The following is a 22770-nucleotide window of genomic DNA, read 5'->3' as shown; positions in this document are numbered from 1 at the left end:
TCATCACGTCATCGATTTAATATTTGTCATACAAATAATCATATTAAAGACATAGAATAATACCATTTTTATAGTTTACGGTGCAATATGAGTAAATTGAGACATCATGCCCCATTTTGAGAATCATTCCAAACCCGGTTTAATGACAAATCGACAATTTACACTAATTCCATAGAGCTTGTTTTGAAGCGTTTTTAAAGAGTAATAATATAGAGATTAAATTTTGTAAATTAAATGATATGGAAGCTAACGATTGAATTATTAGTTAAACGTTGATAAATGTGTTTTTTTGTATTGGTGACACATCATTTAGTTTGCAAGTTTTGTCTCTTTAATATTACCCGCTTTAAAAATGACTGAAAATGTTTTAATGAAAGTACTTTTAGAACCAATTCTTAGTAAAAATTCAAACGAATTCTGAAAAGACATTAAATACTTTCTTCCAGAAAGTAAATTTAATATTCAAATGACAATAAATTCGTTTCATGCCTATGTATCGTGAGTTGGGTTGGGCTGGAAATTTGATTGAAAGTCTATGAAAAAGGAAAATGAATAAAAATCAGAATATATATAAAAAGAAGAAAAGTAGCGTCTGTTGGTACCCCTCTCTCTAGACTTCAAACCTCAGGAGAGAGAAAGCAATTTGTTGGTGCAATGGCAGGAGTAGCAGGTGCAGGCGCAGCCTCAACCTCAACCTCAACGCCATCGTCGCCAGAAGAGGAGATAACGCTGACAGTGAAGTGGAGCGGAAAGGAGTACACCGTTCGAGTATGCGGCGACGACACGGTGGGCGAGCTGAAGCGCCGCATCTGCCAACTCACCACCGTCTTGCCCAAACGTCAAAAGCTTCTCTACCCAAAACTCCTCCCGTCCAAGCTCGCCGACGACACCGTTTTGCTCTCCTCTCTTCCCTTCAAGCCCTCCCAAAAGATGACCATGATCGGGTAAGTCTCCGTCTATCATTTGCCCATGTTTAAATGCCTATATATTTATGCACACCAGGTGTTTGATAAAATGTTTCTGCAATGGAATTGAATCAGTACCATGGAGGATGATATTATAGTGGATCCGGTGGAGTCTCCGGAGATTGTTGACGATTTTGAGATTGCCCAAGATGAAGCTGTTGAGATTAAAGATAAGTATGCCAACAAGTTGAGGAGGCGTGTCGATCAATATAAGGTTAGCAGTTTCCGTCTTTCACTTTTGATTGCAGATGAATGTGATTTACTGCTTTGTTTTTATGTATTTTTTTTATTATGTGAATTGGATTGTAGATTGAACTTCGAAATCCTTGCCGGGAAGGAAAGAAACTGCTTGTGCTGGATATTGATTATACTCTGTTTGATCACCGGTCCACAGCAGAGAACCCGCTTCAACTTATGCGGCCTTGTCAGTTGTTCTTTCTTCGTATGAAATTTTTACTTTTCAAGAGTCTTCATGTGTCTTTCATTTGACTTTACACACATTGTGTTTTGTAGTTCTTCACGAGTTTCTTACAGCTGCTTATGCGGAATATGACATCATGATATGGTCTGCAACTAGGTAAGTTGTCAGTTAGAAAATGCAATGCTAAAGGAATTCTATAACAAAGATATATTCCCTCTTTTGTTTCAGTGTTATTAAGTATCATGTTCATTTTCTAAACGTGCCTAGGCGACTGTTGTTTAGCATTGGAAGTGCATTGTGTGGATGTTTTCATATCCTGTAATAAACTCTCATTTATAGTTACTCGCACATGGATTTCCATGGCTTCAATTGAAGCAATTAAACACCTCGATTTCATCATGGTTACTAATATAGTTGTTTACCCAAATTCAATCATTATAAAATTGAATTCAATATCGAAATGGGATCGTTTCCTTTCAATCTTGTTGAATTGATTTTGTCTTTCTCTTTCTATTCTTTTCTGCTCTTTGACAGAAATTTTCTTTGAAATTGGTATTATACCTTCCTTTTTTCTATTATCTCTTGTCAGATGAATTGTTTGAATCACGAGTACCAGAAACTGCATATGTATGTTAGCATCAAAGTAGATGAGATCTAATCTGTTATCGTAAACTCTACCATGTTATGTTGCTATACCTTAAGTTTGGACTTCAGATTTTGAAGAGGTTATGCTAAATATGTGTGTGCGTAAATTTTAGAGAAGATGTTTATGTTGAAAAGAGTAATGAATTTGAGAGATCTTCTGTATATTCTTTTCATTACTCAAGTATCAACTCTTTCCGAAAGTAAATGACTCGTACAAAACAGTTTAGGGCTTTTTTCCCCTTACATACAAAAGGTTTAAATTCAAGTTGAAGTGAATTTGCATCAATCCTTTTGTCTTCTTCCCATCTTTGTTTTGTGTGATGGGCCTGATGGCATATGTGAAAGATTAAGTAGACTAGCAAGTCAAGAGCTTCAAATTTCTTTTTCTGATTGTAAATTACAGGGAATTGTGACGATAATAATAACTATGGACTTTATATTAAGTTCAGTAAACAAATTGGGTACGTGCACCTGTGTAGTAATTCTTATATGTTTCATTTATACAGCATGAAATGGGTTGAATTGAAGATGGGTCAGCTTGGAGTGCTGAGCAATCCCAACTACAAAATCACAGCTCTTCTAGACCATATGGCAATGATCACAGTTCAATGCGAGTCTCGTGGAACCTTTGATTGCAAGCCATTAGGCTTGATTTGGGCTAAATTCCCTGAGGTATGGAACAATGTACTTGTTAACCATCGCTTTTTGCTCATTTTTCCCTTTTATTTATTTATAAACTCTGAGTGATGTTGAGAGTTTGCTATCTCCTTTGCATATCATATGAAGATAAATAATGTCATTTATAAATTTCCCCATTTCGACTTACAGGGGGATTTTTTTTAAATTGTTTTCAACTTTTCTAGATGGAATACCATCATTTTAAGAGTCTCAGACACAGTAATGATTTTGTCTTTTTAGTAATAGTAGTTACTTTGGGACGGGTTAAATTTCAATGTCTGGTATGCGAGTAATGCAATTTTCATTTGCTGTCTAACTTTCAGTTGACTGATGACTAGCAATTTCTTGTTATACTCAGTTCTACAGTTCAAAAAACACCATAATGTTTGATGATCTGCGAAGAAACTTTGTGATGAACCCTCAAAATGGTTTGATCATCAAGCCATTCAAGAAGGCCCATTCTAGTCGAGACAGTGATCAGGAGCTCTTGAAGCTCACAACATACTTGCTTGCCATTGCAGAACTTGATGATTTGAGCAACCTTGATCACCATAACTGGCAGTCATTTTCTGAGGACAATGTCAAAAGACGTCGGCATCAATGATCTTTAAAGGTATCATTTCTTTTATCGTTCTTGCAATTTTCTTGTTTTGTTTATTTGTTGATTACCATATTCTCCTTTTTTTTCAAGCAATCCCATCTAATACCTTCTTTCAATTCCAGGATTGCCGATATTCGCTCCATCTCAGGGATGAACCGAGTTTACCTGAAGCCCGTGACGGGAATTTGTCTGCAACTGAGACTCACTATTTCCATATCTGTATAATTTCTTCTTAAATTTTTGCACATATTGTTTGTGCTTCCAGGGCTCTGTGGGGTTCTCAAGATATACCTATATATATCTGCGTATAAGCATCGATAACGACGTTAGCGTGTTCTCTTGAACCTCGTCTCTAAAATGGTTGCAAACATGGAATGAACACAGGGATGGTACTTGGATATTTGTTTCTATGCTGATTTTCTCACGAATTTTGTTTTTTCTAGTCTCTGAAATCTGGTGAAGCTTATAGCCCTTTATGTTAAATTTTCGTTAAATTTGAACCTGGAAATTGCTTTTATTTTCAGGCTTATTTTTCATGTGGTTGCCCCCTAAAAAATAATAGAAACAATTTTCATATATTTTTACGAGTGTGTGAGTGCGTTGTGTTTTTTGTCCTTGTATCAAACTATGACATACGTCAATTTTGAGAGAGCAATTTACATGAAATAGATTTACCATTATACGACGTTCTAATACATTACCATGTGGAAAAAAAAAAAAAAACTTACGCATCATAATGTGTAATTGGACAAGAGACATTACATGCCGCTGAAGTATTGCCATATAAGTCCTCCAATTTTAGACACGGAAAGAAACCTGTCAACTGGCAATTGACATCTGTTGTATGTGCACTGAATGTCTGTCTGCATTGAGTTTTTTGTTTCCTAGTCCCATGGACATACTTAAATGTGAAAGTTCTAATTTTGTTTATTTAGTCTGAACTGGCTACAATACTTATAAGCATGTTGTACAATCAATATTTAACGGTCAAATATGGTTATTAGAAGTTACTACATCATATCTGATCATTGGATGATGATTGTACTGAGTACTAAATTCTCGAGCACGTGAACCGAAGATGATTGTATTCATAATATAGATCATAATTTTCTTGTCAGAATGACATATTTTCTTTCTAGTTGGTGCGGGCAATAACTTTTACACTCAAAATTTTTATTCAAATGGGACTTTTTGTTAACAAATGATATCATCTACACTAAAGGGATGATGGAGTAAACTAAATCACAACGGGCTAATAATAATATGGTTCAAATTTGTTTTTGACAAAAAATCGAACCAAAGACTTCTCACTTACTAGTAAAGAGGAATATCACTCGACCGTATTACTAAGTAACTCAAATATATATTTCAATACACCTACAAAACATGGAGCACCAAAAGACACAAGTAGAGGATCCTACATATATTCAGGTTCCAATTCCATCATTATTATTTGATAAATTTCCTTTCTTGTCTATATAATTTTTAACGTAAACCCTAATAAGGTCCCCTAGCTAGATAGCCCAATAATGCAGACTGACTGGTGGAGCATATTTTATATTTGGGTAAAAAAAACAAACAAATATCTATAGTGCTGTCTAGCAAGCTTGCTTATATAGTTCAAGTTTCAGCAATTAATTAAAAACATGGTGTGTATAAATAGAGGAATCTTACTTAATTATTAATTATTAATTAATGGGGTCAAAGAGTTAGCTAGCTATACATCGCAAGAGAAAAGTTTTCATTGTGCTCAGAACACAAATAGTACACTATGCATCATTATATAAGTAGAGGGAAGTTTTATTTTTCAAGTTGTTAATTTTTTAATACAAATATTTCATCACTTATATAGTAACACGTAGTGTACCATTCCGTATTTCGGACACACTGAAAAATCTATCTATCTCGCAATGAAAGATTTTTCATTGTTATGGGAACCAAGGATGGTATATCATATGTTATCATATTGCAACATACAGTGATCCAGCACTAGTGACTCTGGCTGAGTTACTAATTTAGAAATTGATCATCGTCATCTGCATTATCTCACACTAATAATAAATTACCTTGTTGAATTTAGAAATTGATCATCGTCATCTGCAGTATCTCACACTAATAATAAATTACCTTCTTGCAATTTTATTGTTTTGTTTTTTCGTTGATTATCGTATTCACCATGTTTGCAAGCAATATAATATAATGTCCCATCTAATACCTTCTTTCAATTCCAGGATTGCCCATATTCGCTCCATCTCAGGGATGAACTGAGTTAACCTGAAGCCAGTGACGGGAATTCATCTGCAACTGAGACTCACTATTTCCATATCTGTATAAATTTGTTCTTAAATTTTTGCACATATTGTCGAACTTGGATTGTCTGCCCTCACCATCCTATGCATTTCCTATGCCCTCCTATATTATGTGGTTACAGTTAAGGCACGTCAACATTTTATATTGATTTTTTTTTATAGAAATAATAAGACAAAATGTAATGGGAATATAAAATCTTGACGTGGTTTAACCGTGACCACAAAAATAGGAGGGTATGAGAAGGGTATGAGATGGGAAGGGCAGACAATCCAAGTCCTTATCTTGTGCTTCCCGGGCACTGTGGGGTTCTCTATATATACCTATATATCCGCGTATAAGCTTGATAACGACGTTAGCGTTTTCTCGACTTCAGCAACCTTGTCTCTAAAATGGTTGCAAACATGGAATGAACACAGGGATGGTACTTGGATATTTGTTTCTATGCTGATTTTCTCATGAATTTTGTCTTTCTAGTCTCTGAAATCTGGTGAGCTTACAACCCTTTATGTTATATTTGCGTTAAATTTGAATCTGGAAATTGCTTTTATTTGCAGGCTTATTTTTCATGTGGTTGCCCCCTAATTAAAAAATAATAGAAACAAATTTCATATATTTTTACGCATGTGTGAGCGTGTTGTGTTTTTTGTCCTTACATCAAACTATGACTTGCGTTAATTTTGAAAAAGCAATTTATATGAAATGAGTTTACCATCATATGACGTCTTAATTTATTAATACATTACCATGTAGAAAAAAACTTACGCTTGATAGTGTGTTATTTGACAAGAGATGTTACATGCCGCTGAACTATTGCCTTATAAGTCCAATTCTAGACACGAAAAGAAACCTACGTCAACTGACAATCGATTTCTGTGGTATGTGGACTGAAGGTCTGTCTGCATTGAGTTTTTTGTTTCACAGTCCAATGGACATACTTAAATGTGAATGTTCTAATTTGGTTTATTTAGTATGAACTGACTACAATATTTATAAGTATATTGTACAATCAATATTTGACGATCAATATGCTTATTAGATGTTACTACATCATATCTTCCCATCAAATGATGATTATATTGAGTACCGAATTCTCGAGCACGTGAATCGAAGATGATTGTAATCATAATATAGATCATAGCTTTCTTGTCAGAATGACATATTTTCTTTCTACTTGGTGTGGGCAATAACTTTTACACTCAATTTTTTATTTATTTGGACATTTTTTAAACAAATGATATTATCTACATTAAAAGAATGAGAGAGAATGGACTAAGCTTCACAATTGGCTAATAATAATGTGGTTCAAATATCACTCGACCGTAGTACTAAGTGACTCAAATGTAACTTTGAATACACCTGCAAAACATGGAGCACCAAAAGACACAAGTAGAGGATCCTACATGTATTCAGGTTCCGATTCCATCATTATTATTTGATAAATGTCCTTTCTTGTCTAAATAATTTTTACCCTAAACCCTAATTACTAATAAGGTCCCCTGGCTAGATAGCCCAATAATGCAGACCGACTGGTGAAGCATATTTTATATTTGGGTAAAAATACAAACAAATATGTATAGTGCTGTGTAGCAAGCTTGCTTATTTAGTTCAAGTTTCAGCAATTAATTAAAAACATGGTGTTTATAAAGAGAGGAATCTTACTTAATTATTAATTAGTAATTAATGGGGTCAAAGAATTAGCTAGCTATATATCGCAAGAGAAATTTTTATTTTGTGCTCAAAACATGAATAGTATACCATGTATTATTATATAAGTGGAGGGAAATTTTATTTTTCAAGTTGTTAATTTTTTAATACAAATATCTCATCATTTGTATAGTGACACATGATGTATCATCCTGTGTTCCGAACACACTGAAAAATCTCTTTATATCGCAATGAAAGATTTTTCAATGTGCCGGGAACCAAGGATGATACATCATATGTCATTATACAAGTGAAAAGACACTTGAAAGATAAAACTTCCTTCACTAATATAATGACATATGGTGAACCACCTTATATTCCGAGCACACTTAAAAGTTTCTCATATTGCAATATACAGCAGTGATCCAGCACTAGTGACTGTGACTGTGAGTTACTAATTTAGAAATTGATCATCGTCATCTGCATTATCTCACACTAATAATAAATTACATACGAAAAAAAGATTAATTAGCTTTTTGAGAATATAATCTCTCTCAAGTGTCTGGATATATATTATTGCAGTTCAATTTGGAGATTTTGAATTTGGAGAAAAGATGAACCTGCTCTTGGTTTTCATCTTCTCTCTTATCAACTCCTTCGGATTATCATGTAAGTAACTAGCTACCTCTCTCTCTCTCCCTATCTCTAAGATTTTTGTTTAATTCATTTGTTGAAATTTTGGTGACAATTAATATATGATGCAGATGGGTATGATCCATTAGATCCATATGCCAACATAACAATCAGATGGGATTTTCTGCAGCAAAGTGGAAGCTCATCTGATGTACGTACGTGAGTTTTTTGTTATTTCATTTCATTGCACTGCATTACCAGAAGAGAAAACCTGCAGTCTGTCACTTGAGATATTTGTCTAGGTCCTGTATTTTGTTACTTGAATTTCCAAAATAGCCCCACAGGGCCAGGGAGTTTTTAACAAACATATACACTTAATCTCTCGTGAAGTATTCTTGATTAATAATAAAAAAAGAATATATGAAGAAATATTCTATTGATTTGGATTTTGGTTATTTTTAACATTTCACACGTGAAAAAAAATGTGCGGGTGAGCAAAGCGTCCATTGTTAGTAGAGCTTCCACGACACTTATGTGGGATTTGCTGTAAATCTAGACGTTGACAAATGTTGCATTTACCGGGACACTTTTCATGATCATTTGTTGTTTTGTCGCGATAAATGTTTGTCACAAAAGACATCTTTTCTTGTACTGAGGGAAGTCTCAAAACGATGTTGGGGCAATTAAAAAACCACCTAATTATTGCAGATAATTGCAAAACAGAATCCTTTCTACTGGATTTGGTTAAGGAGATTTAAACTGAGCATCCGTAAGAAGAATATTTACTTGATTTTTACTACATTATTATTTCAGATTAAAGTATCGATATACAACTTCCAGCAGTTTCGCCACGTGGACCGGCCCGGTTGGAAGTTGGGTTGGACATGGAAAGGTGATGAAGTGATATGGGACATGTGGGGAGCTGAGGCCATTGAGCAAGGAAACTGCTCCAAGTTCAAGGGTTCACCAGACCTTCCTCATTGCTGTAAAAGGAAGCCGGTGGTTATCGATCTGTTGCCCGGAGCCCCTTTCAACAAGCAGTACTTCAATTGCTGCAAGGGAGGAGAGCTCTCTTCCATGATCCAAGACTCTTCCAAGTTCGGATCTTCTTTTGCGATGAGCGTCGGATCCTTTGCAGGGAAAGACATAGTTATGCCCATCAATTTCACCATTGGACTCCCTGGTTACACCTGCGGCATGCCATTCCAAGTCCAACCGACAAAGTTTAGTCATGATGGTCGTCGATGGAAACAAGTACTCGGTGAGCATTCAAAAATTTCACTCAGTATCGCTTTCATATAACTTTAAGCGTTTATTACCAAAGGTTCGCAAGAAGTAGATAAAAGCGTTTATTAAAATTTTTAGGGCTACAAAAGAACGTCTTTGGTGTATTAGATAACTAGAATTACTTTCCTACAAAGTTTGGACGCAAAAGTGCTTCTTACAGTGACAGAAGCACTACTTAAAGCGTACCTGGGGTATTGGCTGGATAATTAAAATAAGGTTTCACAAAGTTTAGGCAAATGTTTTTAGGGTGACGAAAGCACTTTGAAACGCTTCTTGGAGAAGCATGTATTTTGTCAAAAAGCATTTTCGGGTCAATAATAAACTAGAAGCACTTGGCTATTAGTGAAATGTTTTAGGGTTAGTGAGAGTTAATTTTATTTGTGTAACATGTTTGATGTGGTTTTATTGTAGAGACATGGAATGTGACCTGCATCTACTCCCTGATCAGAGCATCACCTTCTCCAAAGTGCTGTGCTTCCTTGTCTGCGTTCTACAGTAGCACCATTGTTCGGTGCCCCAAGTGCAGCTGTGGATGCCAAGGACTTCCCGGAGTGAAATGCGTGAAGTAAGAAAGATCTAGGTTATCGATTCTCTAACAAAGAAATATGAAACTAAAACATGTTTTGATGATTTAAAGCAGACTTTTCTGAAACATTTACAAAGAACTTAAACAGCTTTGGGACATGTTATTTCAAATCTTTGAAGTTTTTATTTGTCTTTGTTGGAAATAGTTGCTTTTAAGAACCTTGTGTCTTATACTTCGTGCTTCAATATTTCTTTGGTATTCTCTACAATGAATCAATTTTTGTGTATACTACAAATCAGCAGGCCAGGTGAAGAATCTCCACCTCTTCTGCAACTTCCGCACACCCATGAGACTGAAGAACCATCACCTTTGGTGACTTGTTCGCGGCACATGTGCCCAATAAGAGTACATTGGCATGTCAAGCAGAGTTACAAGGAGTACTGGAGGGTCAAGATTACAATCTCCAATTACAATTTCGTTAAAAACTATTCTTACTGGACCTTAGTCGTTCAGCACCCGAGTCTGCAAAGCTTGACTCGGCTTTTCAGCTTCAACTACCACCCTCTCAATCAGTATGGAACCATAAGTAAGTTAAACAAACCGAAAGCCCCATAATTTATTCTGTTTAGAATACACAACTTTGAAATAACATTAAGGTGCATTTGCTTTCTACAGATGATACAGGAATGTTTTGGGGAATCAAATACTACAACGACCTGTTACTCACTAGGGGGAAGAATGGGGTCGTGCAGACTGAGATGCTACTGCACAAAGATGCAGGGACTTTCACTTTTAGAGAGGGATGGACTTTTCCTAGGAAAATTTCATTCAACGGGGATGAATGTGTGATGGCCCCTCCGGACGAGTACCCTAGACTTCCCAATGCGGCTCCTAGTGCGACAGCATCAAAGCGTTCCATCGTAGTCTTTGTCTCGCTGTTGATCCTTGCAGCTGTGTTCTGACATATTGTCTGAGAATTAATGCTGATGATCTTCGATTCATTACTTGTAGGAAATTCGTTTTTGGTTTTCTAGCGCCGTTGAAATTTGAAAAAACCATGTCTACTGTTGTTAAACTTGCGATTAATTAAAGTAGTAATGTTTTAATGTTCAATGGTATATATATTTTACCAGACAAGTTTCACTGTATATATATTTTGACAATGCAAAGGCAGCAGACCAATCTAAGCCAGAATTTATAGGTTGGTGATTGCAGCCAATATGGGTCATAGCCATTTCCCTTCCCCAATATATGTTGAAACCTAAGTTAATTCCATCCTTTCAACTTCATCTTTCTTACCAGTCAATTTAACGGCTAGTTCTAATTTGAATACATTCGATATTATCTACATAAAGGGTGGGAGGTAGGCTAAACCTCACAATGGGCTAGCCATAAAATGCAATTCTGTTTAAGTTTTGTAGCAACTTCAGAAATATGAAAACCATGTACTTCATTTGTGTACTTACATTAACTTAATCTCAAAATTAATCTGTTTCCATCATTTTCATTATATATATTTGTCGAACCGAATTCATCAGAATTATGCAAATCTAGCCATTTTTTTTACAACTAAACTCACCTGGGCTCCTTCAAATTTTTTCATTCAACGCAGTGGTGTTTTAATATTCATACAGCCGAACTCACTTAGCTTTGTTGTTTTTGATGTACTCAAAGTACAACTACAAACAGAATTGATTGGACAAAAGCATTCGCGATAAATTTATTAGGATGTTATCACGAATCAGAGCAAAAGCATAATAACCAATTTCCAACAATGAATTAATGGAGCTAAAATTATGAAACAATATATCGCTAATTGATCTCTAAACAAAAACTTAAGGTCAAATTCATTTATAGCCAAACGGTAAATCAAAAGATGAACCAATCAAAATTACTATTGTCCAAAAAGAAAAATCAAACTAAACATTAGTAGAAGTTGGATAACCAAGGATTAGATCCACTCATCCACCAGATGATGACGTCCTTAATGAAGTCTTCTGTGATTCTGAGAATGAAATCCATGCACTTGGAAGCATTGGACATTTCACAGACGTCGGAGGCTTTGATTGAGTGGCTGAAGTACTAGTAGTAGAAGCAGTCGTCGTAGTATTCATTGGGTTTTGAGAGGGGGGCTTCTGAACATCAAAATTCGCAGGCTTCAGATGTTGCAGTGTTTTTCCTGAGCTTGACTCAGGCCGGGATAAATTTCGATTCTGTTTTTCAGCATATAGCTTGTATCTGTCCATGGAGTCAATCCTCAGTGTCGAGGCTTGTATCTTGGCTTCGAGTGAAGCGATGAGTTTAGTCAATTCATCTTGTGAAAACAGGTCTATTCGAGGATCCCATGGTGGGTACTTGTCCTCAGAAATCTGTTTATTGCCCGGTTTATGAAGTTCGGGATCAACATGAGCATCCTCATCGTCATCACTATCATCACCATCATCATTATTGTCGTCACCATTACTGTAATCTTTCTCATCTTTCTTCTTCCTGGCCTCATAAAAATCAGACAAATCGAAGTTTCTCTTGGAAAAACCAGGGGCAGCAGTCTCCCTGGAAGTCTTGTACCTGTCGAGAATGCGATTGAATTCAACTGGATCTTGTGGCCACGTCTCCGGTTGAATTGGCCTGATGCCCTTGTTTTGATCAGCTTCGTAGACAATCAAGGCTACATCAATGTCGCAAAGTTTGGAAAGCTCGTCGGCCTTCTTGTATACATTTTTCTTTCGCTTCCGAAAGGCCATCTTTCGAGCACTCTCGTTGGGTATGAGTTCCAAGCTTCTTCTTGTAGGAGCCACCATCTTCTTCTGCTCGATCTTCTCTGCGATCTCTCTGAAATTCCAAATTCCGAATTCCGATTTCTAAATTGTAAGTAATACACAATGAGCAAGCAAATAGGGTGGTGATTGAGTTATATATAGAGGGAGGGAGGGAGGGAGGGAGGGAAGTACGGGAAGAGGTGCATGTTGTACAAGGAAACCAAATTCAAATAGGAAACAGAAATTAAACTGAGAAAACTAGTTTCCAAATATATCAGGAGATCATGATTCTATTACTTGATTTACACGTCATCGACATTCTGATCTTTCTTTTTTTTCCCCATGTACAATACCCTTTTTTTAAAGAAAAAAATCATCTTTCCCTTTTCCCGCAAGGAAGATAATAATGGCATCCGGTAATTTTTTTTATTTTTTATTCAATGATATTCAATTTAAGGAGAGGAAGATTGGGTTAGGTCACACAATAGGCCGGCCACTAACTAGGTATACATCGAATTCAACACAAGTATAAGAGGCATTTTTATTCAAAATTGTCCCTGAGATTGACATCTCTTCACTTTGGTTCTTGATATTTGAAATCGATAGAAGTGACATCTCTTCATTCCGTGAAAATCTCTGTTAAATAAGAACCAAAATGACAAAAATACCCTCAATTCAATAAACAATAGGCCAAATGATTTAAAAAAATTAAGGGTACTTATGTCATTTTGGTCCTTATTTAACAGAGATTTTTCACGAAATAACCAAAATGATTAACGGTAGACAAACTCATAGACTACTGCTACCGATTTTAAATTTCATGGATCAAAGTGAGGAGTTATGCCAATCTTAGAGGCCATTTGGCTAAAAAGCCAAATATAATATCTCATCGCTTTCCATGTGAGATGAACTTAAAACCCCGTACTTACAAATGAAGAGGAATATCATTAGACAGGTAAATTCTCATATTTTACCCCTACCATCGCACGCCACTTTTTTCCCATCTCAAGTGACCATAGTTGACCTGGGAGTTGCTTACTGATCAACATGTTTTATTAGCTATTAGTATGTGGTTATTATGGTAGGAGTAGCAGGTGGATTGTGTGCAAATTGCCACCCGGGGTGGAATTCGCAATTGATGGAGGATTCTTACCTCTTGCTGTTGAGTCGGACTCGATAATGGCTGTTCAAATGAATTTGCAACAGGCCAACATATTGTGTTCAAATGAAACAACCAGATGCTAAAACCGACCAGATGTACAAGATGCACTTCATCATGCTCGGCTTACTAGAGTGACAAATTGGACAGTTTGCAGCAACTAATCATCTCATTTTAATTACTATTGCACACAATTTGGCAGGATAACTTTATCAAGAACGAAAGCAGAAGCGAAATAACCGACTTCCAACAGTGAATTAATTGAATTTGTAGGCTTTATCTTATATAATATCAAAGGATATTCCACCCACATAAGGTTATTAACCTCCTAATTATCTATGTGATAAATAGATGAAAATCAAGAGATATTCATATTAGAATATACTTGGGATTTTCATGGGCTTTTCAGTCTTTGTACACTCTTCCCAACCACTATATAAGGAGGCTTTGGCGAAGAGAGAAGATATAAGAAACACAAGCTTTTCTACGGTTCAAATATTCTAGTTAGGTCTTTAGGGCTATCACTTTTGGCTCTAGGTCTTGGGAGGCGAAAACCAAGGGGCAACTCGATATACCGTAGCCAACCCGACAACCTGCGAGGTTCTAGATGTGCACGCAGAGTCAGAATAGTTATTCGTGTTTGTAAGAGCATGTTGAGATTCAAGCTTCCGCATAAAGGTACACACATCCTTTCGAATTTATTTATAGTCTTCCAACAGAATTAAAATTGCAAAACAATCGCAAATCTCTAAACAAAACCAAACATTAGTAGAAGACTAGAAGTTCTATAACCAAGGATTAGAGATGGTGTCCTTAATTAATCTTCTTGTGTGATTCTGAGCTTGAAATTCACGCACTTGGCAGCATTGGACATTTCACAGGCAGTGGAGGCTTCGATTCCATGGCTGAAGTACTAGTAGCAGAAGTAGTACTCATCGGATTCTTCCATTGCAAGGCTGAAGTACTAGTACTAGTACTAGTAGTAGCAGCATTCACCGAATTCTTATTAAAACCACCCCATTGGGCCAATTCGTGAGTAATTTTTTTACCAAATGCGTCATGAATGAATGGCTTTACTGGGTCTTGAGAGGGGGGATTCTGCACGTAAAAATTCGCAGGCTTCAAGTGTCCCGGTGTTTTGCTTGAGCTTGACGCAGTTCGGGATAAATTTTAAATTTTGTTTTGCAGCATAAATCTTATATCTTTCCATGGAATCAATCTCCAGTGTCGAGGCATGTATCTTGGATTCGAGTGAAGCGATGAGTTTAATCAATTCATCTTCCGGAAACAGGTCAATCCAAGCATCCTATATTGGGTACTTGTCCTCGGAAATCTGCTTCTTGCCTTGTTTTTGAAGCTTGGGATCGGCATCATCATCATCATCTCCGTCCTCAATCATAATCACCATCACAATCATCAGCGCCATCATCTTTCTTCTTCTTGGCCTCATAAAAATGGGACAAACTGAAGCTTCTCTTTTGGAAACCGGGGTAGCAACATCCTTGGAAGCCTTGTACCTGTCGAGAATGCGATTGAATTCAGCTGGATCTTGCGGCCGCGTCTCCAGCTGAATTGGCCTAATCCCCTTCTTTTGATCAGCTTCGTAACAACCAAGGCTACACCAACGTCACAAAGTTTGGAGAGCTCGTCGGCCTCCTTGTATACACTAGTCTTTCTCTTACAAAAGCCATCTTTCGAGCACTGTCGTTGGGCATGAATTCCAAGCTGTTTCTCGTAGGAGATTATGATTTTGTTACTTGATTTACACGTCACCATTATAATTAAAACCATTGAGCAAAACGGAAAGACACTGCACGCAGATGAGACTAGAAACCTATTAAGCCTGCACGCACCGCCTCCGCCTCAGCCATTAAACTTGAGCAACAAGGAGCAATCCCTTCCCTTCCCGCAGTGATGAAACACCCCGCCGTATCTCCCTCACTATCCAATCAAAGCCATTGTCTTCTCCTGAAGAAGATCAGGCCCCATCACAGTTCAGTTTAACAAATCCATCCGCAGCAGCAGCCCCGGTCCGCTGCTGCACTTTCTGCAGCCGGCGGCCTCTTCATCTTCACCGCCACTTGATACTCGACCCATTGTTTACAGCAGACACGCACTGCTATTTGCACAACCGGCAAACCTCCGTTAAAAATTACATCATTTTGACATTTCCACATCCTCTATAGACCAAACACCAACTGCTGGACGTTCTCAAATCTTTGTACTTACAAGGTTAATGTTTTCAACATGCGTGTTTGGTCAGAGACGAGATGCATCTGAAAGTATTCACGAAAGCCACTATACTCCTTGAAAGTCATTTTCTCAAATACAAACGATATTCTACACTAAGAGGAGGGAGGGTTTCCGACTTTTATCTCCTATAGTTAAATCCGTGGTCAAATTTTCTGTCCAATATGCTGACATGGCATACGAGAATTGTACAGAAAAATAACTAAAATTTTGAACAGGTGCGATACGTGCATATCAATTATACCAACAGTGACAACAAAATCAAAGAAACCACAGATTTCATTTGAAACATTTTACAAGTTCACATTTTTTTTGCTACCATCCAATCGGCCCATCTTTTTGTACTATGCTGAACTCTGCAACGGGCAAAAAATGGAACATACAACATTTTATGAATAAATGATTTACTTCAGACATACAATAACGATTGAAATACTGAACCTGCTTTGAGTTACCACCACCGGTAAGTCAACTGCCCCAAGTAGAATTTACTTTGGGATTTGGCTACCAGGTGCACCGACATTAACTTAACAGACAAGGGCAATAAACAGAAATCAAATCGCACAAGGTGAGGAGAGAGACAGAGAGACAGAGAAAGAAGGCGCCGGGAATGGAATAGCTCGGCCTTATCCCACACAAGGGAAGCAAGAAACTTGGTCAGGCGTGGCATGCAACATCGATCAGTGGAAGAAAAGTGGAGGCAAAACACAACTTTTGGCTACATTGGACATCTAAATGCGAAGTGCGCCTGTTACAGGGTCACGACCTGCATTTGCATCCTTGTGTTTCAAAGACAGGTTTGCAAATTGGGAATCAAGGTCTCTGCTGTTAGAGTGGCTATGGCTAGAAGAAGGTCGCTGCTGTTGCTGTTGATGCTGCTGTTGTTGTTGCTGATACAAGGCTCGTAGCCTCCCAATCTCCCTCTCCAATAATTCTTGTTCCACTGAAAATGGAAACATCTTAGTCACCTTATTAAATAATGAATACCAAAAAGGGGTAAAGAAAGTTCTGCTGTTGACATGACAGATACATCAAAACCGCTTCCAGATACATGGGCCTTCAAATCTTCCATGCATCTTTTAGCGCAGTTTAAATCATGTTTATTGTAACTTTCAATATTTTAGGAAGAGCCAAGGCATCCAATTGCAAACCCGTGAAACATTAACATCTACCAAATTCTAAACAAAAACAGTTCATCAACCATAGTTGTTTAGCCAAGACCTACCAACCTGTATAAAAGGAACCCTCAGGTGAGAATTTTTGCATTTAAGAAATAATGACTGGAAACATCCATTTGACATTGAACTACATTGTGAGGTAGCCCTGGAGAGGGCATTCACATGCATTTTAAATGCAAACGTTCTGACTTGAATTCTCCCTAAAATGTGTATGAAGTGTAAAATGTACCTTGAGCCTGCTAAAAAGTGAGTATTATACCACTATAGCAAAAATTCCAGGTATTCAGGTGATAAAAGAGTGACGGTAGGTAAAACGTTTAAATTCCAAACCCAAGGCTTTTACAATCCACATGGTCCTCGCACTCAAATTGTTAAATATTATGTTGAAGTCTAACATCCCCTATGTGTTATCTAATTTTCTCCAGATCTTCAAAGCATAGTTTCTCATTGTTCTCCATTTGAGTACCAATCATCCTCAAACTGCCATGGGTATGAAGTGTAAAATGTACTTTGAGAAAGCTTCAGGCTTATAACTTTTTCAGCTTCTGATTCAAATAATCAAAATCCTAATACACAGTTCTAATTTAACTCTATCCAAATTCAAGTAACAGATGAAGCCGAAAATGCATAGATTATGAAAACCTGAATGTTCAAGGTAGAAGCTTACAGTATTTGATAAGCTGCTCCTGTGCTATACTTTCTAAGCGCTGCTTGAGGGCTTTGTTCTCCATGCTCAGAATCATATTCTGCTGGTTGAGAAACTCAAGCTCAGCCGAAACTTCAGTCCCTTCTGCCTGTGGAGTAACACATGCAGGAACACTATTGTGAATCATAAATTATCATAAAACACCTCAGAAGAAAACCCAATTCAAACTTAAATAGAGTACTTCCAGCTTTTGCTGACACTTGCCTGTAAAGCTTGCACATTCCTCTCCAGCTCTGCTATGTATTGAAGTTTCCGAACCCGTGAACGTTGAGCAAATTGCCTACAATAACTAGTATTTCAGTCTACTAAAATATAGTTTAATATTTGAATTCAAGAATACACCAACCAAGTTTCTAGAATTATCAACATTAGTGCTGTTAAAAGGAAATGATTATATCAAACCCAACATCTGCATCATGATACAGAGCGAGTTAATAATTTTGTTGAGAAAGAAATGATTATACTAAACCCAAGAAAGGGAAAAAAACAAAGGAGAGGTCAAAAAGATCACATCAAACAACCAGAGACACACAAACGAGAAGGAAAAAACCGCAGCAAGACTGAAAACTGAAAATCCAAACAAAACCCTAGAGAAAAATAAATAAATAGCAGCCTTCCAATCAATCCAAATTAGGGATAAAGGGGTATCTCTGAACTCCAAGGAAACAAAAGCCCAAAGCGCAGACTGAAAACAAATTCTGTCCCAAAGCTCCTCAAAACACAATCCATCGTAAGCTTAAAAATTCTCCTATTTCTCTCCATCCAAACCACCCATATCACCACCAAGACCAGGCAACCCCACATCACCCTGGCCTTCTTGCCCTTGCACGCCAAAGAACGATATTCGCCAAGAAGAGATAAGCAGTCTGAAGGAGTTATCCAGATAAGCAGTCACTAAGAGCCAGTATTCACAATTTAGTATGTAAAACAATTAGGAAAAACTTCTTTCATCAAAATTTTATCAAGGTTTAAGAAAATTCTTTCACTCCACCCCAATTTTGAAAAGAAATCTGTGGAAATTTAACTTAAAACTTATGGAGATAGCCCGTAAGTGAATTACTCTTGAGATTTGAACAAGCAGCATTCAAATGCTTAAGAGCAAAGGGACAGTCCTAGTCCAGTCCTTCAACTATCTTCCTCCGGTTTTACAGAAAACTAAACTATATAAATTAAAACTATTAAATTAGCATACGTACTTCTCCACATTAGCTATAAAACAGATGATAGGTAGTATTCCACATTTAGCTTCTCATGCTGTATTGTCTTCCCAAATTAGAAAAGTATATGAAGCTACGCCTCATACGTAATCACGCAAAAATGTATTCCACATACCTAGTCACGCCTAATACTCAGGGCCACATACTGGCCAACAACTCAATTTCATGCCTAACACCAGGTGATCTAAAGTAAATAGACTAAACTTTCTTCATATTTGTAATATATTACAGGTGTATGCTTGCAATTAAGGACAAATTTGTCCAAATACAGCTATTTATATACTTAAATGCTTGCAGTATATTAATGTGATGTGCTTGCATGTAAGTTTTATGCATTTGTGTATGATTGTATGGATGCACTTGAAGTTGCACACTTGCAACATAGATGTAACAATGCAAATCCCAACCCCATGTAGCCCACTAAGTAACCAAGTTGCAGAGAAGCAACAAATTACCCCTAACATACCACATACAAAGCATCGAAAGATCCTGTATCCGTACCATACTAGAAAAGTACCATAGTCCTTATTTCATCTATTCAAGTGCTCTTCCCAATTATTTACATTCCGTTATGCTAGTCATCACATAGATCCATTTAAGGGAACAATTCTTATCCACACAAATTATATGCATTCTAACTACAGTAAAGACTTTTGTAAAGCAGCCTCGAATTATGTTTTTTGGAATAAATTGAGTGTGTGAGATAGAGGGTGTATGTTTATTCCATCTGGAAAACCTATAAAACAACCTAAAGAAAAGTAGAGACAGATCAAAGAGACAACCTAATATGTAAGAGTAATTTTGCTATGTTGATGTCAGATAAAATGAGTATGGGAGCAAAGAAATACTAAATCAATTCATCTGGAAAACCTACGCAACAACCAGGAAAAAAATGAAGTACAGGCAGGAAAAGAGAAAACCAAAATTTATGTATGATTAATGTCGCTTTGTTGATATCAGGTAAAATGAGTAAAAGTATAGGTAAAATACTAAAGAAACTACATACTGTTTAGCACGTTTTGCATCTGTCTCAGATGCATAAGGCTTAGCATTGGAATTGTCCTTTCTCTCAGAAGAAGCCTTTGGATCATGAAGACCAGAATCAACATGATCCTGCTTTTCATTTGCTGTAGAGGCAATCCCATCAGCTTCTTGTGGTGTAGATAATGATCTTGAACTCTGAAGAACAATGTTATCCCTGGCAGAAGGAAGGCCACCCAGGTTATTTACACTATTCAAAGAAGACTCCCACGCTTTATTCTTCTGCTTCACCAAGTTCAGTTCTGTGTATAATGAAGCATGTCGTAAATCTTTTCGAGGATCAAAGTCTTGAGATCCCCAAGAGGGTGCAGAAATCATATTATGATATTTGTACTCGTCTTGAGTGGAATAATCAAGGTTGGAAGCATTAATTGCATCCACATATGCAAAAGAGTCACTTGATGAACGACGATGACCTCCTCTGCGTATAGGTGTGTCTGGCTCATTAAGGAGATCATCAAGCCAAGAAGGCTGTTCCTCTATAAGTAGGCTCTCTGAGGAAGTCCTCTGGTGATGTGCATTTCCCTCTCTAGGCTTCTGAACAATTTTTGATCCAATTGCAGGACTAAAGACATAATCTGCATATGATGGGGCAACACTAGGAAATGGACTTTTAGGAGGAAGTAAAGGATGCTTTCCGGAATACATAAAATTTCTGATATTTGATGAACTCTTGGAGTTTGCCATTGCTGAAGCACAAACCAGTCCCTGTCAAACGATATAGTGTAAGATGACAGAGGCAGAAAAGGTATACAACATGGGAAAAAAAATGTATAACTAAAGCACAGTGTTGACAAGCCAATTGATAAATATGTCACCATCAACAAAGGAAAATAGGAAAAGAAAAACATGGGATAAAGTCAATAACTTGCCACTAAACAATTGTAAACAGAAAGATGACGTAATAACTATAACTCTGCTATTAATATCCTTCTCCACATTGACATGAATACACACGTACATCAATGGGCAAGAACACGTCTACTGGAAACTTCAAAATTATCAATACGATTCATAAGGCATACGAGTTTGAAACCCAAACATACACAAGCTTAAAACACAGATATGCCAGCATAGAAATACATTCAAATGGACAACACTACAACCATCCAACTTTTTGAGGAGTATGGTGATCACGACGAAACCATTTTCATCACTATAATAACATCGAAACCCAAACAAACACAAAACTAAAGCTGCCATCCAACTGGGTTTTCCGCTTTCTCCCCATTAAATACCACCACTTACACTTACACTCTAAATGAATCGGAGGGCCCAACCACAAGGCTAACTGTGTTAATGAAAAGCCAAAAATTCCCAATCACCGCACGCTTCTGACTCAAACCCTCAAATTTGTTCCTGAAGAAAACATGGAAAGAAGAGATACAAGATGGAAACCTTTGAATTGAATAGAATCTCCTAAACAAATGAGGTCCTAATCACAGTTGGTTGACATGAGGGATTCTGTTTTCTCAGCCCCAAACAACAAAAATCTTCAGAGATTCAAACCTGCAAAGCTCATTTCATTTTCCCACATTTTCTCATCACCCAAACAGACAATGAATCTCACAATTTCCGAAATGAAAAATCACAGAAAGAGCCCTCAAAAATCATCATTTGCAACGAAAAAGATAATCATCAAGTGATTTATTGGACGAAATGCTGAGAATGTGTGCGATTATCAGCAAAACTAATCACAAACAGCTGCTGATTTAACGAAACACAGAAACGGAGATGCACACACGAAGCTAAAAATGCTTCCTTTTGCTTTGAGAAAATACACACAAACAAATATATGTATTGCTTACCTGTATTGAACGAACAATCGAGATCTTGAAACGCAATGATCAAAGATTCAGAGTTGTTTATTTGTCCTAGGGTTTCTGAGATATCAATGATTTAATACCGCTCTCCTCTTCGGAGACGAAGCTCTCTCTCTCTCTCTCTCTCTCTGTCTACTATTTCTTCTGGTTAATGTCTGGGGGTTGGATTGAACTTATATTTTGTTTTTTGTCCTTTTTATTTTATTTTATTTTATTATTTTAAATATTTTTTGTAAAATTTAATTGTCCACTTTGTATGTTGAAAAGATATTTTGGATGCACAGCCTTGCAAGTTGCAAGTGGTACCTTTTTATTCTCCCTTTCCAGTTCATTTTTGCCTACCTAAAATCCTATTCTGGGATTAAAGATGGTCAACAAAGTTGAAACCACAAAGAAATTTTACATTTCGTAACCAAGTTTTTTTGTTTGTTTTCTTAGACAATCTCTTTTTTTTTTGTGTGTAATTATTAATAATGTGCCGATTTAGTCCTTGAATCGTTACAATTATTACTAACTATAATTCTTTTTAGAATAATGTGTTGGTTTAGTTCATGAATTATTAATTCAGCTCCTGAACTATTTTTTTAAGAAAAATAAGCCCTTTAACTCATTATATCTGTCAATTGCATTTCCACTGTAAGACTCAAAGCTATTCTATTCAATTTTTTGTCGAGTCACGTGATTTACATGTAATACAGTTTAAAGTATACGTTAATAGTTTTAATGCGTTTAAGAACTTATTTTCTTGAAAAAATAATGTATAGAGTTAAATTTGGAGGGTATGTTGGCAATTTGATTCGTAATATATATGCAATATTAATGGTTTATTGACAAGACAATAACGGTATTACTTCATAAAGTGTGTCATCTATAGGTAACATGGGTTAAATTGATCAAAAATTGGATAGACTAGCTTTGAATCTTATA

At 36.7% G+C, this 22770-nt stretch overlaps 4 protein-coding genes across 5 annotated transcripts; 2 read left to right on the top strand and 2 right to left on the bottom strand.

Annotated features, from left to right (window-relative positions):
* Positions 1–517: 517 nt before the first annotated feature.
* LOC103402540 (ubiquitin-like domain-containing CTD phosphatase) lies at positions 518–3738 on the top strand. Its single transcript, XM_008341286.4, has 7 exons — positions 518–944; positions 1041–1179; positions 1275–1389; positions 1479–1542; positions 2538–2703; positions 3068–3322; positions 3433–3738. The coding sequence occupies exons 1-6, from the start codon at positions 655–657 to the stop codon at positions 3311–3313; spliced, it is 1020 nt and encodes a 339-aa protein (XP_008339508.1). The 5' UTR covers positions 518–654; the 3' UTR covers positions 3314–3322; positions 3433–3738.
* Positions 3739–7799: 4061 nt separating this feature from the next.
* LOC103402570 (COBRA-like protein 6) lies at positions 7800–10958 on the top strand. Of its 2 annotated transcripts, none has more exons than XM_029094549.2 (6): positions 7800–7933; positions 8029–8108; positions 8711–9158; positions 9596–9749; positions 10013–10296; positions 10386–10958. In XM_029094549.2, exons 1-6 carry the CDS (start codon positions 7879–7881, stop codon positions 10670–10672), a joined length of 1308 nt encoding a protein of 435 aa, XP_028950382.1. In that variant the 5' UTR covers positions 7800–7878; the 3' UTR covers positions 10673–10958. The 2 variants fall into 2 exon arrangements, with proteins under 2 accessions (XP_028950382.1, XP_028950381.1); XM_029094548.2 differs by having other exon boundaries at positions 10010–10296.
* A 713-nt stretch (positions 10959–11671) lies between these two features.
* On the bottom strand, positions 11672–12511 carry LOC114821447 (agamous-like MADS-box protein AGL103). Its single transcript, XM_029093567.2, has one exon. It carries the CDS (start codon positions 12509–12511, stop codon positions 11672–11674), a length of 840 nt encoding a protein of 279 aa, XP_028949400.1.
* Positions 12512–16139: 3628 nt separating this feature from the next.
* LOC114821547 (uncharacterized protein At4g06598-like) lies at positions 16140–22013 on the bottom strand. Its single transcript, XM_070813469.1, has 5 exons — positions 21829–22013; positions 19986–20728; positions 17963–18042; positions 17724–17846; positions 16140–16821 (listed from the first exon to the last, which is right to left on the bottom strand). Exons 2-5 carry the CDS (start codon positions 20705–20707, stop codon positions 16610–16612), a joined length of 1137 nt encoding a protein of 378 aa, XP_070669570.1. The 5' UTR covers positions 20708–20728; positions 21829–22013; the 3' UTR covers positions 16140–16609.
* Between the last annotated feature and the right edge of the window lie 757 nt (positions 22014–22770).

This window comes from Malus domestica, chromosome 15 (genome assembly GCF_042453785.1).
Source record: "Malus domestica chromosome 15, GDT2T_hap1".
In the NCBI taxonomy this organism is placed as follows: Eukaryota; Viridiplantae; Streptophyta; class Magnoliopsida; order Rosales; family Rosaceae; genus Malus; species Malus domestica.
The sequence above is the reverse complement of the archived record's forward strand: the minus strand, read 5'-3'. Positions and strand labels throughout refer to the sequence as shown.

Bases quoted from the DNA above. Each gene is read 5' to 3' on its own strand.
- LOC103402540 (XM_008341286.4), top strand. From the start codon at position 655: ATGGCAGGAGTAGCAGGTGCAGGCGCAGCCTCAACCTCAACCTCAACG. The intron at 1,390-1,478 runs GTCAGTTGTTCT...TGTGTTTTGTAG, and splicing joins GCTTCAACTTATGCGGCCTT to TTCTTCACGAGTTTCTTACA. The intron at 1,543-2,537 runs GTAAGTTGTCAG...TCATTTATACAG, and splicing joins ATGATATGGTCTGCAACTAG to CATGAAATGGGTTGAATTGA.
- LOC103402570 (XM_029094548.2), top strand. From the start codon at position 7,879: ATGAACCTGCTCTTGGTTTTCATCTTCTCTCTTATCAACTCCTTCGGA. The intron at 7,934-8,028 runs GTAAGTAACTAG...TATATGATGCAG, and splicing joins CAACTCCTTCGGATTATCAT to ATGGGTATGATCCATTAGAT. The intron at 9,159-9,595 runs GTGAGCATTCAA...GTTTTATTGTAG, and splicing joins TCGATGGAAACAAGTACTCG to AGACATGGAATGTGACCTGC.
- LOC114821447 (XM_029093567.2), bottom strand. From the start codon at position 12,511: ATGGTGGCTCCTACAAGAAGAAGCTTGGAACTCATACCCAACGAGAGT.
- LOC114821547 (XM_070813469.1), bottom strand. From the start codon at position 20,707: ATGGCAAACTCCAAGAGTTCATCAAATATCAGAAATTTTATGTATTCC. The intron at 18,043-19,985 runs GTATGTAGTTTC...TAGTTATTGTAG, and splicing joins GATGCAAAACGTGCTAAACA to GCAATTTGCTCAACGTTCAC. The intron at 16,822-17,723 runs GTAAGCTTCTAC...TTCCATTTTCAG, and splicing joins GGAGCAGCTTATCAAATACT to TGGAACAAGAATTATTGGAG.